Source organism: Zingiber officinale, chromosome 1B (assembly GCF_018446385.1).
Source record: "Zingiber officinale cultivar Zhangliang chromosome 1B, Zo_v1.1, whole genome shotgun sequence".
NCBI classification, from domain to species: domain Eukaryota; kingdom Viridiplantae; phylum Streptophyta; class Magnoliopsida; order Zingiberales; family Zingiberaceae; genus Zingiber; species Zingiber officinale.
Genome location: NC_055986.1, coordinates 132,540,622 through 132,557,321, shown reverse-complemented (window position 1 = coordinate 132,557,321; position 16,700 = coordinate 132,540,622). Strand labels below are relative to the sequence as shown.

The window sequence follows — 16,700 nt, the reverse complement described above, 5'->3', positions numbered from 1 at the left end:
TTTATAAATTGTTATACCTACCTATACTCACCTTCTTACCCATCCTAAGGTGGTCGGTCAAGCCAAGCTTGGAGCCCAAGCAAGGGCCGACCAAGATGGATCAAGTAGGTGGTCGGCCCTAACTTGGAGTCCAAGTTGGTAGCCGACCACAGTTAAAATAAAAGAGATTTTATTTTTTAAAATCTTTCCATATGTGGAAGCCATGATTTAAAAGAGAGTTTTAAAATTAAATCTTTCTTTTTATAGTTTCTACAAAAGATTAAGAGAAAGATTTGATATCTTTCCTTATTTGTAGTTAAAAGAAAGATTTTAATTTTAGAGAAAATTTTCCTTAATTTTAATCATCCACATGTTTTAAAAGAGAGATTTTAATTTATAAAAGTTTTCTTTTATAACCAACCATGAAGGGAATTTTTAAGAGAAATTTTTATTTTAAAAATTTCTGGAAACAAATTAGGAAGTTTTAATTTTATGTTTAAAACTTTCCTTATTTGGAGGAATCTTGGTGGCCGACCATTAAAAGGGTTAAAAGGTAATTTTAATTAAATTTTCCTTTCATTAGCAAGGAGAATAAGGAAGTTTTTAATAAAACTTTCCTTATTTGCCAAGACCAAGGAATATAAAAGAGAGGGTAGAGGTGTCTCACCTCACTAAAACACATCTATTATTCCTCTCTTCTCTTCTTTGGTGGTGGCTGGCCCTCATCCTTCATCTTCCCCTATTCTTCTTCCTTGGTGTACGGCGGCATCTCATCTCAAGGAGCTTGGTGTTGGCTGGATCTTGCTAAAGGAAGAAGGAGATATAGGAGGCGTTGTTTCTTGGCATCCCTTGGAGCTTGGTAGGTGGCCGAAGTTCTTCATCTCAAGGAGGTTGTTGTTGGCCGAAACTTGCAAGGAGAAGAAGGAAGCTTAGGTGGATTCTCGTCTCGGTATATCGTCGCCCACACGACGTCCGAGATAAGAAGAGGAATACGACAGAAGATCGTGAGGTCTATAAGCTACAAAAGGTAATAACTAGTTATTAGTTTCCGCATCATAACTAGTTTATCTTTTTGTTTAGATCTTGAAATACCAAACACAAGAGGCTAGTGATTCTAGGTTTCAGATTTATGATTCGATTTGTGTTTCTTTTGTTTTTTTTTCGATCTTGTGATTCGATTGTTCTTATTGGTTAAACCTAGGGTTACTATAAGGAGATTAAATATTGAATTTCATTGAAAGGCTTTGTCTAGGAAGTGGTGGATGATCTCATACCCAAGAAGACCCAGTGCCTCGCTATGTTTAACCTGGAAGCCGATCCTTGAAATAAATATTTAATCAACTTTGTAACATGGGTGGATTTAGATCAATAATGTTAAGCATCGTTTGCGATCCAAGTCTAAACCACTAAGAACAGATAAGTTGAATTTGGAATCAATAATGTTAAGTTCCGTTTGTGATTCAAAATTTAATTTCTAAAGAACACAATAGGTTGTTAGGAAAGGTTTAGGACTTGTACAAAATTTTTGTACAGGGGAACCGGTATGATATTCCGAGTAGCAACCAACAGATCGGACATGGGAAGCCTATGGTCCTTTGTTTGAGGTGGGATTGTTGGGGTTGCAAGGTTGCAAACATAGTCCCACATTGAAAACACATGGGAAAGATCATGGGTTTATAAGAGAAAAGATATCTCCATTGGCTTGAGGCATTTTGGGTAGATCCCAAGAGCAAAACCATGAGGGCTTAGGCCCAAAGTGGACAATACCATACCATTATGGAGATATCTAAATTCTTTTCAATCCTACAGATCGCACCATTGGGCAATTCACTAAAATCCTTCTTTCCGAAGGTTACAATGAAATGTGTATGTAGGATGAAACTTAGTCAGTACTTCTTGGATGGAGCAACAGCTTGCTTGGAGATGAGTAGTAGACTTGTCGCACGAACATCAGCTTTGCATAGAGATGAACTCAGAACCAATAATCAACCTCGAACCTTGAGCACCACTTTTATAAGAATCATCAACATTCAGTCGATCGATCCTTGGGTTCGGTTGACCACACCCGCTCCCTTCTTGCTTCGCTGTGATATGATCTTCGAGCATTAATTGACCTTTAATGGTTCGATCGACTGATCCCCTTGTTCGATCGACTTAATGATGACCTTCCCTGTTTGCCGAGATTCACACTTAATATGGTTTTAATGCAATGATCATTCGGTTGACTGATGCTGCTATTAGGTTGACCGATCAGCCAGGTTTCCTTCTCTGCATTAGCTCGATCTGATCTGTGTCACATCATCAAGGTTCGGTCGATCGATCAGACTTGAATCAAACTCCTCTTTGTTCTTCTCTGATCTGATCTTTGGTCTGAGTCCACCTGGTTCCGTCGACCAATCCCTATGTTTGGTTGACCGACTAGGCTGGATCTACAAAACAGTGTTAGACAATATAATCCTGTAAAACAAAGGTTAGCACAGTAATATTATATTTGATGCATGAGTAGTATTAGACAGTAGAACTGTCTTGATCTCAACTTGCAAACCTTCCTGGTTTCTTCAGCTGGATCAGCGACCTTAGGTTGTTCCTTTCAGGATCACAACCTCACTGTCGCTCCTCTAGTTGCTTACCTCAACCTACCTGCCAAACCTTGGTCCTATAGACCTGTTTGTACTTTGCCTCTTAGCATTAGATCGGCCACCCAGGACTTTCCCTCAATCTTTGGTTCACGAAACTTATCAAGCTTCCCTGCCAATTGTTGAGTCCTTTCAACCCACTTGGACTTTCCGCCTGACTTTTATGATCTGCTAAGTCTTTCCTGCCTAGCCTCCAATTAGGACTTTCTTGATTGAGTAAACAGTCTACACACTTGGTCAACTTGTTAGATCACAACAAGACTTAACTTGAACTTTTGACAACATCAAAACTCAGGTTTGATTCAGATGCACCCTGCACCAACAATAGGTTGTAACCAAGTAACTATTGTGCCTCTTTTCTTTTAAGTTGTTATTATTTCTTTAATGTTAATTGCTTGTGCGTAACTAACTTATATCCTTGTTAAGTTCGAAAAGCAAAAGATTATTCTATTTTATTATAGGGCTATTTACCTCCCCTCTAGCCGACCTAACAAGGACCAACAACTATTTTGTGGGAGAACATGGAAAAATGTAACTATTTATTGCAGGAAACATGAGTAATGTAAGAGGAAATCTAAAAACACATGGAGAACGTGATGGTGCAACTACAACCCTATAAAAGATTGCCTACTTCCGTAGGCACAAGTACTCACACACACCTAGACTTCCATAAATCCTAAATTATGGTTCTCTTTCTTCTTCATTCTTCCTTGCCAGAAACTTAATTAAGCAATGGAGTGACTGCATTAGGGAACCTCCTAACCTTCATTCTAACTCTCTCTTCCTTGTTATATTCCATTCAGACTTTGATAAATCCCTTCACTAGTCCCCGCTATTCCTTGGTGATCAACTACAAAATCAACATCAATCTCATTCGTCGATAGACTCAAGTAGGATCAAGAGACATTTCGATAATACTTTAAAAATAAGGGATAAAATAATAATTGTGAACCTAGAGGCATCTTTTCAAAATGTAGTCACTACAAGAAAAACGTCATTCAACAATACTCAAACGACAACGGTTTTATACCAAACCGTTGTCTTTTTGCCTTTTAATAACGGTTTTAACAAAAACTGTTGTCTTTTAGTAATTTTTTTAGCCTATGACAACGGTTTTTAAAAACCGTTGTCTATTTATGTTTTTTTGTGGATACGACAACGGTTTTTAAAGGGTACGACAACAGTTTTTTAAAACTATTGTCTATGTGCGCTTTTTTAGGATTACGACAACGGTTTTTAAAAACCGTTGTCTATTAAGTGTTGTTGAATGCGATTGTTTTTTCTTTCACCACTTTTTCTCCTTCGTCATTTTTCTGTCTATTAAGTGTTGTTTACGCCTTGTTTTTTTCTGTCTCTTTCCCAAAACCCTAGTCTTCGCCGCCTCCTACTTACCGCCCTCTTCGTCGCCTCCCTCCTCACCACCCTCTTCGCCTCCTCCCTCCTCACCACCCTCTTCACCGCCTTCTTCGCCGCCTCCCTCCTCACCGCCCTCTTCGCCGCCTCCCTCCTCACCACCCTCTTCGCTGCCTCCTTCCTCGCCGCCCTCTTCATCGCCTCAACTTTCGGCCTCGCCACCTCCTCCTCGCGGCCTCTACTTTCAGCCATCTTTGTTGCCTCCTTCTCACCAGCGCCTCCTCCTCGCCACCTCGACTTTCATCCATCTTCGCTGCCTCCTCACTAGTGTCGCCTCGACTTTCTCTGCTAGTGTTTCTTTAATGCCTCCTCCTCACCATTTACTAAAGAAGACGCCTTCACTGATGTGGTAATTCTTTCTTTTTCTTTGTCAGTAGGTCTGAGTTAAGTTATGAAATGAATGTCTAATGGGCAGCTTAGACAACTATTAGTGCAAAACTTCTTAATGATTTGTTGACTCAAGTGTGCGGATTTTTTTTTCTTCCATGATTAAACATAAGATTGTTTCCATCTCACATGTTAATAACTTAATTTCTATTCTGATCTTTTTTTCTTTGGTTTTGACCCTTTTTGCAAGGTTTTAGTGATGTTCAAATTTCCACACTGAAGTAAAATGAAGCATTGACAAGAGAGAGGGAAAGGGAGATTATACAGGTAATATATTTTGAAACATTTGGATTGCCTGGGTCAGTAAATCCATCTTATTCATTTGTGGGTTGGTGTTATGAGGTTCAATGGCTATGCGTATTAGTATCATCTAAATGTTTCAGGACTTTATGGATAATTTTTGTTAAAGGTTGTAGAATCAGTGAAGGAACTTGTTCAAATCATAATAAGATTTCTCATTCCTTGACATAGATCAAGTAAGTTTTTCTTTTGATACTTAGTGACCTGGAGTTTATGTGGATACCATGCATCATGTTATGATACATGTGATATTAACAGGGAACCATGTTTGATGGATTGATTATAATGTACATAATGTTGCAAGTTCAGTGGAAGATGACTTTAAACAGTTAGAGAAGGTTCTCTCTCTTATTGCTTTTTTTTTTTGTCTTATGCTTTGTCCTTTGTCATTCTTTAATTGCCTAGATATCTAAAAGATGTGAGTTGGTTATGTTAGTCATATAAAATGTTTAAAAATGACCTCTTTTTTGCTGGTTATTTGCGATTATGAAGTAAATTTTGGTTGATGCCATAAAAGGAATTTGTTTGATGCCCATGAGCCAAATGGAGATGAATAGATAGTGACCCTTTCACTTAAAAAGGTTATGGAACATATACCTTGGTTGGTTCATGCTCTATGCTTTTTATCATGAGCAAATATTTGCTCGTGCATCTCTTTTTATTGTTCTACTCATTTTCACATTCTCGAATCTTGACTTTATATTACACATTTATAAGTTTTATCAGTTGTCTAACTCTTATGAATTGCCATTTTATTAGCGTTCTTTTTCTCCAAACAATGATGTCTTTTTGGAAGTAATGGCATTATTGTGCATCAGTATTATCTTAGACTAGAGAAAACAATTTTTTGATGTCACCAGTCAGAACAAAAACAAAGATTTCAGTGTATTGTTTGCTTTACTCACCAGCCTATTAGAAAATCGAGTGCTCTATTAACTGCTGCTATATCATCTGGTAATCTTGTAGCTGGCTCAAACCAGATCCCTAGTAAGGTAATTCCAATATATCCCCCTTGATTTGGCTTTTGCACAAGAACAACACTCTATTTTAGATAACACCCTGAATAACATTTAGATCATTCAATTAAAAGAGAAACTAATGCTGAAACCTAATATTTCTTTCTGTATAGGGAGACTGCTGATGCATGGGAAAACAAAAGGTTATGACCAGCTACATATGGTTCAACAGATGAATTCCCTTTGCTGCAATTGAGGCCAAGGGAAGAGGCCAAGGAGGAAGAACAGTGATTTGGTGGAAATATTCCCAGATCATGGCCAAGGATGGGTTCAATGTTTGGCTCATTGACAGTGATCCAGTATTTCACTCTATCCCCAAACTCTCTAAAGCACACATCAGCATAAGCAGTGAAGTCCTCTCTGCATCACAATGGACACTATCTTAGACAGTATTCGAGGAGATGCAAATGAAAGGGTTGTAGTAGAAATGTACACAATCTTTGGGCTCAAGAGTCCAGAATATTCATCTTCCAAAGATTGGGGGAGGTTAAAGTGAAGAAGAATGACATGAGGTTCAATTCCTGCCGGCCAAACACAGTTTGGTAAAATTGTGACTGAAAATTGTTAAGGTATGACCACTATTCTAATTGTACCATATTTCTTGAGTTCATTGATCAAGTTATTATAATACTGCACCCCTTCTGGATTAACTGACCCTCTACCATCTGCAACATGGCACCAATTAGAATCATGTAATGCTTAAACTATTTGGTCAGGAAAATAAATTATTGCAAGGTGAATGACGACTAGAAATGACTCTGCTCCAGGAGATAGAGAATCTGTAGGCATCCAGGCCCATGTCATGCATCAACTTCACATCTTCCTGACAATAAGAAAAACCAAAATTTTATATGCCTACAGTTCACAGGATAGCATAATTGCCTAAAAAAACTCACGATCGACCTTGTACTTGTGATACTGATCAGCTGCTATGTCTCCAGTTCTTTTGTCCTCTGTTCTCCCTGAGATTCTGAAGACATTTTAGAGTTTGCAGTCACTAAATTAGTGCTTTTTTCTTGTTAAACGAAATTTAACCTTCGTGTGCAAAGGTGTCCCAGATGCAGGGAGTTCTTCCTCCCTCTGCAGTAGCCCCTTCCACCTTCATGAGATTGAGACCCAAAAGATTACACCATGCAAACTCAAGAAATTAGTTGAACTCTCAAGTTGAGGCAAATTAAGAACTAATGAGACTGCACCATGTAAACATGTTCCTTTGGCATTATGTTTTATATTACCTCTTCAAATGTACTCTTCAAGCTAATGTTTTGGGACACTAGAGAAGATATTAATGTTTGAACCCTCTAATACATGCTGCTTGATCACTGGGAAAAATAATGTTTACATGATTTATAATAGAAACTTTGTATGCAGTGACATAGAATGAAAATTCTGCTTAATAAGAAATTTAAGAGCCATCATATTGTTTCAAGAGGTTACCATTTATGTTACGTACATAACACTTTTTGCACTTCTATTAGATGACTATATCAAATGGTTTTTATGGTTATGTAACATTTATGCAGTGCAATTAGAATCACACGTACAGTTTAGTTGCTAATTTGTAATATATATCTTTATTCGAATAGGTGTCCTCAAGAGTATTGGGAAGAATGCCGACAAGCTAAAAAAATGAAGAGACTTTAACAAATTAAGGAGCACTAGGAGCTGCAATCCCTCCTCTTCACCGACATCTAAGTAGAAAATCTTGTGTTATATTGTTCTACCTTTGTTTTAATAGTGTTATCATTTTGTTGGTTGCTTATGAAATTTTGTTGGTTGCTTATGAAATTTCTTCAGAATGTTATAGATATTATTTTTGAATGTTAGAAAATTGTATATTAAATTTTATTTTGAAATTTAGTATTTTGAATGATTTATAATATTGGAAAATTGTGTATTAATTTTTTTTATTTTTTTTCTAAAAAAGACAACGGTTTTTCACCGTTGTCGTAGATAGTTTAAAACTGTTGTTGAAGACCCTGTTATTAAAGGTAGACGCTCAAAGACAACGGTGAAAAATTGTTGTCTTTGAAGAAAAAGACAACAGTTTTTCACTGTTGTAAAAATATTGTCTTTGCCTTCAAAGACAATGGTTAAAAACTGTTGTCTTTGGGCACCCCTTTTAACAACACGGCCTTTAACAACAGTTCAAAGTGGGCTACGACAACAGTGAAAAACCGTTGTTGTTAGGCTTTTTTCTTGTAATGAGTGTAATGTTTAATAGTAGAGGTAACCATTCGATTACAAATTAAATCAACGAATCAAACTTATAAAATAGATTAAATCAAATAGTTACTAAATTAATCAATAAAATTTAATAAATTGGATCGACTTATCAATCTATATTGAATATAGAATCAATTTGATTGATTAGTTGAATTGTAATTCAAATATATCGATCAATTAATATCAATTTGTTTCAATCTATTTAGTTGAATTCGAAATTTTAAAATTATTGAATTTAATAAATTGAAATAATTATTGATGCGGCGATAAGGAGGAGCCCACCCGGCATGAGTCGGTTGTCACGATGGAGGTCACAGTCAAAGTGGTCAACGTTCAATTATCATATGGCCAAACGGAGGATAATCGCATTGGTCGGTCGGGCGATTAGGCCCCTGACCGGGAGGAGAAGGCTCCGGTCCGACCCTACATTTGACTTGGGGAGGTGTCAAACGACCGATGCTCAATGGAATGTTGTTGGACACCAAGAGGATGAGACGATATGCAGAATCTTGGCCGATCAGCTACCCTGCTCAGCTAGGCAACATGATTCGGCACAGGCTCAGCGGAGTTCCGTCCGAGCGGATGTGACACAGACTTAGCAGAGTTCCGGCCGAGCGGATGCAGTACAGGCTCAGCGGAGTTCTGGCCGAGCAGACGTGGCACAGGCGCAGCGAAGTTTCGGCAGAGCGGCTAACCCGCTCAGCCTAGCAATGGACCCACTGTGTTATCTCTCTTGACATCCTTTTGGGAGTTAGTTTCATTGACACTAGGCATGATCAACAGGAAGATCGTACGACGAAAACTTCCACTATCACATCAGAGATATGCTCGACTTGTTAAGGTATTGTCTCAGGGACACTTTACTGATAAGTCTTTTCAGGAGAAACTTTGAGAAGTGTGCTCACTTGGGGAAGCGTGTGCGCGCTATAGGAGCTCTATATAAAGGGGGGTCCAAGCATCGGTGGAGGTACGCGATATATACTATTTGTGCTACTGTCTTCATTCTTGTTGCTCGCCTTCTACATCATCGCCGGTGACTGACTTGAGCATCGGAGAGCTAACGTCGGGGACTCCTTCCCTAGCTCGGTACTGACGTCATCTGTCTTGTAGGGTGGAGCGGAGTCTACGAGCGGTTAACAGGATATCCACATCCCCAGCTTTCCATATCATCGACTTTCAGATTGGATCATATTGGTGTCGTCTATGGGAAGCATTAATAACCGGCTTACAGGCAACCCGGCATATGGGAGCCATTAAAGTCCTCATCCACTCGAACTCTCAGTTGGTTGCTCAGTAGCTCTCAGGGACGTTCGAGATAAATAATGGCTGACTCAAGCTCTATGTGGAAGCCTTTGAGAAGTCGAAGGCCAACTTTAAGGAGATCGTCATACAGAAGATCCCCCGATCGAAAGACCAAGCAGCACCTTGATCGAAGTTCTTGATCAAAGCTGAATCAAGTAAGTTCTTGATTGATCAAAGCACACCTTGATCGAAGTACAAGATCGCTGGCCTCTTGTGTTGGTATTCAAAAATGATACAAAGAAAACTAAACTAATTACGCAGTGGAATTAAAGAACTAGTTGTACCTTTCTTCGTAGCTAAAGACCTCTTGATTTTCTGCCGTATTCCTCTCCACTTTTTGGACGTCGTGTGGGCGACGATCTACCAAGACAACACCACCCTCCTCTTCTCGGTTTCCAAACTACTGGCTACAAAAGGAGACTCTAGGATGGGGCACCTTCTCTTCCTTCTCTTCTTCCTTTCCTCTTCTTCCTCTTCTCCAACTTCTTCAAGCCGCCACCCACCAAGGAAGAGGAGGGAGACGCCGACCCTAGTTGTGGAGGAGGAGGGGCGCTGGCCACAAGGAAGAGATGTGGCCAACCCTAGGTGGATATGTGGTTGGCCCTAGCAAGGGAAGAGGGGCGCCGACCACAAGGAGGGAAGAGGATTATAGAAAATTATTATTAGATTTTAGGGGTCACCACCTATTCCTTTTTATAGGCTTGTCGTCGGTTACAAAGGAAAAAAATAACAGAATTCTATTAAGAAAAAATCTCCCTTTCTATAACCAAGTTAAAACAAACCAAGTTAAGCTAAACCAAATCAAGTTAAGTTAAAACAAACCAAGTTAAGTTAAACCAAACCAAGTTAATTTAAACCAAATTATGGATGAGTGGATGTGAGGCTTTATATAGAGGCTACAACAAGGACCTAGAGGAGGAATTAATTTCGGCCTCCTGATGGGCTTGGGCTTCTTGTGTTCGGCCCGAACACCCAACCCAAGTCCATCAATAATAACTCATACCACTAAAGGGTTATTATTGAACTACCGCACCAATCTCATATTACAATATGGGCTCCTTCTTATCATGAGTGTGTTAATCTCCCTATGTTTAAGATATCGTATATTCATTAATTAATTGAGTTACTGACAACCCAATTAACTAACATCTAATTCCAAGAGTAGTACTACTCAACTTTAATATCATGCCAGACTAAATCCACCTGCAGGGTTTACATGATAATCCTTATGAGCTCCTCAAGAGGGCATCATCAACCTAAATAATTAGGACACAGTTTTCTTCTATAATCAACAACACACCATATAAATAGTACTATTTCCCAACTCATCGAGCCTATTGATTTAATGAATAAATCTCACCCATTGATAAGTTAAAGAAATAAATACTAAGTATACGTGCTTGTTATTATATAGGGATTAAGAGGATGCACATCCATAATAACAGAGATTCTGTTCTTTTATATAGTCAGTATAAATCGAACAACCTCAAATGGTCCTGCTCAATACACACATAGTGTACTAGTGTAATTTTATAGTCAAGACAGGCTAATACCAAATTACACTACAACCGTTCTAATAGTTTGTCCCAATCCATCTTGGTTGTGAGATACTATTTATAATTTATAAGGAACCGATAACATGATCTTCTGTGTGGCACCACACACCATGTTATCTATAATATAAATTAAATGGACAACTGCATTGACATATATATACATATAAAATGCAGACATTTGACCAAAGTGATTTTTATTTCAAAATATTTCAAAACAGATGTTCATACTAAAGTTAGGCTTATAGTATACATCCCAACAATCTCCCACTTATACTAAAAGACTATGCTGTCATAAATACTACCATACATCTTATTATCATCCCCTCAACATGCCTATCAAAAGCACTTGCCTGAAGGGCCTTAGTGAAAGGATTTGCCAGGTTATCTATTGATATAATCTTGATGACAGCAACCTCTCCTTGTTTTATGATGTCTCGTATCAGGTGGTATTTGCGCTCAATGTGTTTACTTGCCTTATGGGATCGTGGTTCCTTCGAGTTTGCTACTACACCATTGTTATCATAATAAATTGTGATAACTTTGGGCAAACCAGGAATCACATCTAAGTCCATTAAGAAGTTTCTGAGTCATACAACATCTTTGGCTGCCTCAGAGGCTGCCACATACTCAGCTTCCATGGTGGTGTCTGAAACGTATTTCTGCTTAACACTCCTCCATGATATAGCTCCACCTCCCAAAGTAAACACATACCCTGAAGTTGATTTACTACTGTCCCTTTCTGATTGGAAGTCCAAATCCGTATAACACATACCCTTACGTCTGACAACACTTTAACATTGTTGCCAATAAGCAAAATGTCATCTACGTATAGTACAAGAAATACCACCACGTTTCCGTCACTTTTCTTGTATACACAAGACTCATCCGGACACTGAATGAATCTATGAGCCTGGATCACTTCATCAAACCGGATGTTCCAAGATCTCAAAGCTTGCTTCAGTCCATAAATGGACCGATTGAGCTTACATACAAGATGCTCTTTGCCCTTCGCAATGAATCCCTTTGGTTGCTCTATATAGATGTTTTCTTCAAGACTTACATTAAGGAAAGCTGTCTTGACATCCATTTGCCAAACCTTATAATCCATATGAGAAGCAATAGATAAAAGAATCCGGATAGACTTAAGCATGGCTACCGGCGAAAAAGTTTCCTCATGATCGATTCCCTCTTTCTAAATATACCCCTTCGCAACAAGTCTTGATTTAAAGGTTTCCACCTTCCCGTCTGTTCCTCTTTTTCTTTTGTAGACTCATTTACATCCAATGGCTTTTACATCATTTAGTGGTTCTACAAGCTCTCATACCTGATTAGAATGCATAGATTCTATTTCAGAGTTCATTGCACTTTGCCAAGATGCTACATCTTTATCTTGGAGTGCTTCATCATATGTCCAGGGATTAGCTTCATGTTCACCAGGGATCAAGTCCAAAGACTCTCCTAAAAACATGAATCTATCAGGTTTCCTAACAACTCTCCCACTACGACGAGGCACTATCTGTAATTGTGCATCATTTGTGACACGTGTTGCAGTTACTTGGGGTATGTCATCTTGTACCGTTGGTACTAAAGTAGAAGTGTCCTCTCTTATTTCCTCAAGAAAAATTTTACTCATGGGCTTGTGGTTTATTACATAGTCCTCTTCTAAAAATCGGGCATTGGTGCTAACAATGACATTCTGATCTTTAGAACTATAAAACAAACCACCTTTCGTTCCTCTAGGATATCCTACGAACAAGCGAACTTCTGTACGTGATTCCAACTTATCAGCGTCTCCCTTCAGCACATGTGTTGGACTACCCCAAATCTGAATGTGTTTCAAACTAATCTTACGCCCATTCCACAATTCTGTGGGAGTAGAGGGTACTGATTTAGACGGTACCAAGTTCAGAATGTACGCCGTTGTTTCCAGAGCATATTCCCAAAACGAATTTGGTAATTCTGAATAACTCATCATTGATCTAACCATTTCTATAAGAGTCCTATTCTTTCGTTCCGCCACACCATTCTGTTGGGGTGCACCAGGTGTAGACAATTGGGATTGAATTCCGGCCTCTGATAAGTAACTCCTAAACTCTTCTAAGAGGTACTCTCTACCACGATCAGATCGTAGTGTCTTGATACTTTTACCATGATGTATCTCCACATCAACTTTGTACTCTTTGAACTTATCAAAGCACTCAGACTTGCGGCGCATCAAGTAAATGTACCCATATCTCGAATAGTCATCTATAAAAGAGATAAAATATTCATAACCGCCTTTTGCCTAGATAGTCATAGGCCCACACAAATCAGAATGAACCAATTCCAACACTTTTTTGGCTCTATACCCCTTTGCCTTAAAAGGCCTCTTGGTCATTTTTCCTTCCAAGCAAGACTCGCAGGTCGAAAAGTTTTCCTCTACCAATGAACCTAAGGGTCCATCAGCTATTAACCTTTGAATTCTACTCAAGTTAATATGATCCAACCTTAGATGCCAAAGATATGTTTGGTTCATTTCTGAAGGTTGTTTTCTCTTATTTCCGCCACTTTCGTAGCATTGCCCATGTAGATGGTGATCTCCCCTTCATGTAGTCGTCGAGTTTCCTAGAACCCCTGCAATAAATTACAGACATGATCAGTGGCTCCCGTATCTATACACCAAGTACCGGTAGATAACACCGCTAAACAATATAAATTAAATGGACACACCATGTATTTTCCGTTCCCTTCTTGTAAACGATTTCATAATCATATCCTAAAAGTCTCTTGATCCATTTTTGTTGATCCATATTTGAGATACGTTGATCCAAGATGAACTTAAGACTCTTATGGTCAGTTCATATTTGAAAGCGTCGGCCAAGAAGATAGGGTCTCCATTTTGTAACGATATGTATGATACCCAACATTTCCTTGTCATAAATTGACATCTATTGATGTAGAGGAGATAGTGCCTTGCCAGTAATAGCTAATGGTTGTCCTTCTTGTATAAGTATTGCTCCGATTCCAACTTCAGATGCATCGGCTTCAATGAAAAATTGCTTATTGAAATTAGGTAGTGTAAGAACTGGGGTTATCGTCATAGCCTCCTTTAAATTTTGAAATGCGTTTTCTACCTCAAAACACCATCTAAATGCATCTTTCTTTAACAAAGCTGTTAGTGGAGCACTAATCTTTCCATAATTTTTATAAATTTATGATAATAACCTATGAGACCCAGAAAACCACGTAATGCCTTAATATTCCTTGGGGGTGGGCCACTCCTTCATAACTAGCACCTTTGAGGGATCAGTAGCTACTCTTTTTTGGCTTACAATATGACCAAGGTATTCCACCTTAGTCGTCCCAAAGCTACACTTAGATCTTTTCACAAAAAGAGAATGCTCACGTAAAAGAGTGAGTACTTTATAAAGGTGATGCAAATGATCTTCGAATGATGAACTATAAACAAGGATATCATCAAAGAAAATCAAAACAAACTTGCGGAGATAAGGCCTGAAGATATCGTTCATCAAACTTTGGAATGTAGAAGGTGCATTAGTTAAACCGAAAGACATGACTAAAAATTCATAATGACCATCATGAGTCTGAAAGGCTGTTTTTGGAATGTCCGGCTGATATATCCTTATCTTATGAAAGCCTGAGCGAAGATCCAATTTTGAGAAGAATGAGGAACCTCCTAATTCATCAAGTAATTCATCAATGATGGGGATGTGGTACTTATCTTTCACTGTAATTTTATTGAGTGTTCGATAATCTACACACATTCGCCAACTTCCGTCTTTCTTTCGCACAAGCAGTACTGGAGAAGAATATGGACTTACACTTGGGCAAACAATACCAGCTTGAAGTATCTCTTGTACAATCTTCTTAATTACCTCCTTCTGTATGTAAGGATAGCGATAAGGCCTAACATTTGCTGGTACACTCCTCGGTATTAGAGGTATACGATGATCATGTGAATGTGATGGAGGAAGTCCCTTTAGCTCAGCAAATATCATAGAAAATTTTGAAAGAAGTGCCTCTACTTCTGGAGGGGTATATGAGGTACCTTTAGGATCCTTCTTGATGGAGAATTGCATGAGAAAAATGGAGTAATCTTTCTTTAATAACTGCTCTACCTGATAACTACTGATTGATGTGATAGTATCTTGTCTCTTGCCTCTGATGCAAACTTCTTTTCCTTGATCTTGGAAGCACATTGTTAGTTGAGAGAAATTTCATATTATGTCTCCTAATGTTCTCAATCATTGTGCTCCAAGTACAACATCACATCCATCCAGGGGTAGAAGAAAGAGATCTGTGATTAATTCATAATTTGGTAAGAAAATTTTAATACCTTCGCATTTTCCTAGACTTGTAAGTGATCTTCCATCCACCACCTTAACATCAAATGTAGATGCTCACTCTATATTTTGTTTAAGCCTTTTTGCTAAGGTTGAGTCTAGAAAATTGTTGGTGCTTCCTGAATCTATAAGTATCATTACTGATTTCTTTTTAATGAATCCTTTTACCTTCATTATTTGCGGAGTTTGTAGTCCTTCTAAGACATGTACTGATATTTCCATAGAGTCATCTTGTACTTTGTTGATATTATCTTGTGTTTCACCTTCATCGAAATCATCTTCTTCCTCAGAGTTCTCTATTGGTTCAATCATCAGTATCCTCTTTTGCTTGCATTGATGACCATGGTGCCACTTTTCATCGCAATGCCAGCATAATCCCTTTGTCATCCTTTCCTTGATCTCTTCTTTTGTCAACTACGGGGTGTTGAATAATGTGATGGGTTTTCATGAATTACCTTGTTATTTCTTCTTCCTTCCTCATTGATCTTCTCTTCTTGTAGTCGTGCAAAGGATAAGGCAACCTTCATGGTGCGGGGTTGATTCATTTTTACTTCTCGTCGTATATCAAGGCAAAGTCCTTCAATAAAAGTGCCCAGTAGTTGCTTTTCTAACCAATCATGAGTTCGATTAGAGAGTCGCTCGAATCATCCTTGGTACTCTAGTACGGTTGAAGTCTATCAAATTTTGGCCAATTCTCCATCAACATTCTCAAAATCAGAGGGATTAAATCGATTGATGAGTTCTTCTTTGAATTCCTCCCATTTTTGAGGCTCATGGCATGCTTCAAGCCAGTCATACAATTGGATGGCATCGCCTTCGAGGTTTATAGATGCTAGTTCTACCTTTGCATTGCCCGATGTGTTGTGGAAGCGAAAATATTTTTCAGCCCTTGAAATCCATCCAATCAGATCCTTGTTCTCCCAGCGAGGAAATTCCACCTTCATACGTGGATGGTTGTGCTCTCGATCTTCATTTGAGTTCGCTCCTTGGTCATATTGTTATTGTCGAGACTAATGATTTATTCCCCTTTTGATTAGTATGCTTGAGCTGGAATCTACTTCTAAATGATCCTTCAATTCTTGCACTATTGCGACCAACGATGCCATAGTTTTTTCGAGTTTATCCATCCTTGTCTCGTGCTTAGCTTCAAATTCTAGAGCTCATTTGGCATTAGGATGACATCCTTCAGTCATCATGTCAGAGTGAATTTTCTTCTCTTGAAGTCGGGTTAAGACCATGCGCTTATTGACGTTGCCGTGAGATACTATAGGGTGAAGATGAAGTGAACGTGCTCTGATACCAAGTTGATAGGAACCTGAGGGCCTATCACGTGGAAAAATCGAGTGAGAAAAAATTAAAAAGGGGATAGGGTGATCACTTCAAGGGGATCAACCTCCAATAATCAAATAAAATTGATTAACTAAAAGGGAAATTGCTTGTCTTCCAAAATTACATAACGTCTCTTTAAATAGAGACCTAAACTACCTTTTCAAAGGAAAATGTCTAAAAGAAAAATAAAATAAAAATATATTTTCAAAAGAA

The 16,700-nt window shown here is 38.5% G+C and overlaps 1 protein-coding gene and 1 long non-coding RNA gene across 2 annotated transcripts; both read right to left on the bottom strand.

Annotated features, from left to right (window-relative positions):
* Window positions 1–5,807: 5,807 nt before the first annotated feature.
* Window positions 5,808–6,424, bottom strand: LOC122042335 (beta-glucosidase 31-like; the record flags this gene model as incomplete). The annotated part of the gene is made up of 3 exons (XM_042602386.1): window positions 5,808–6,091; window positions 6,165–6,252; window positions 6,325–6,424. Coding segments are annotated over 3 exons (456 nt in total), but the record flags the coding sequence as incomplete, so codon positions are not given.
* A 58-nt stretch (window positions 6,425–6,482) lies between these two features.
* LOC121999619 lies at window positions 6,483–6,818 on the bottom strand. The gene is made up of 3 exons (XR_006116805.1): window positions 6,767–6,818; window positions 6,635–6,693; window positions 6,483–6,554 (listed from the first exon to the last, which is right to left on the bottom strand). It is a non-coding gene; the product is annotated as an uncharacterized LOC121999619 (long non-coding RNA).
* Window positions 6,819–16,700: the final 9,882 nt, after the last annotated feature.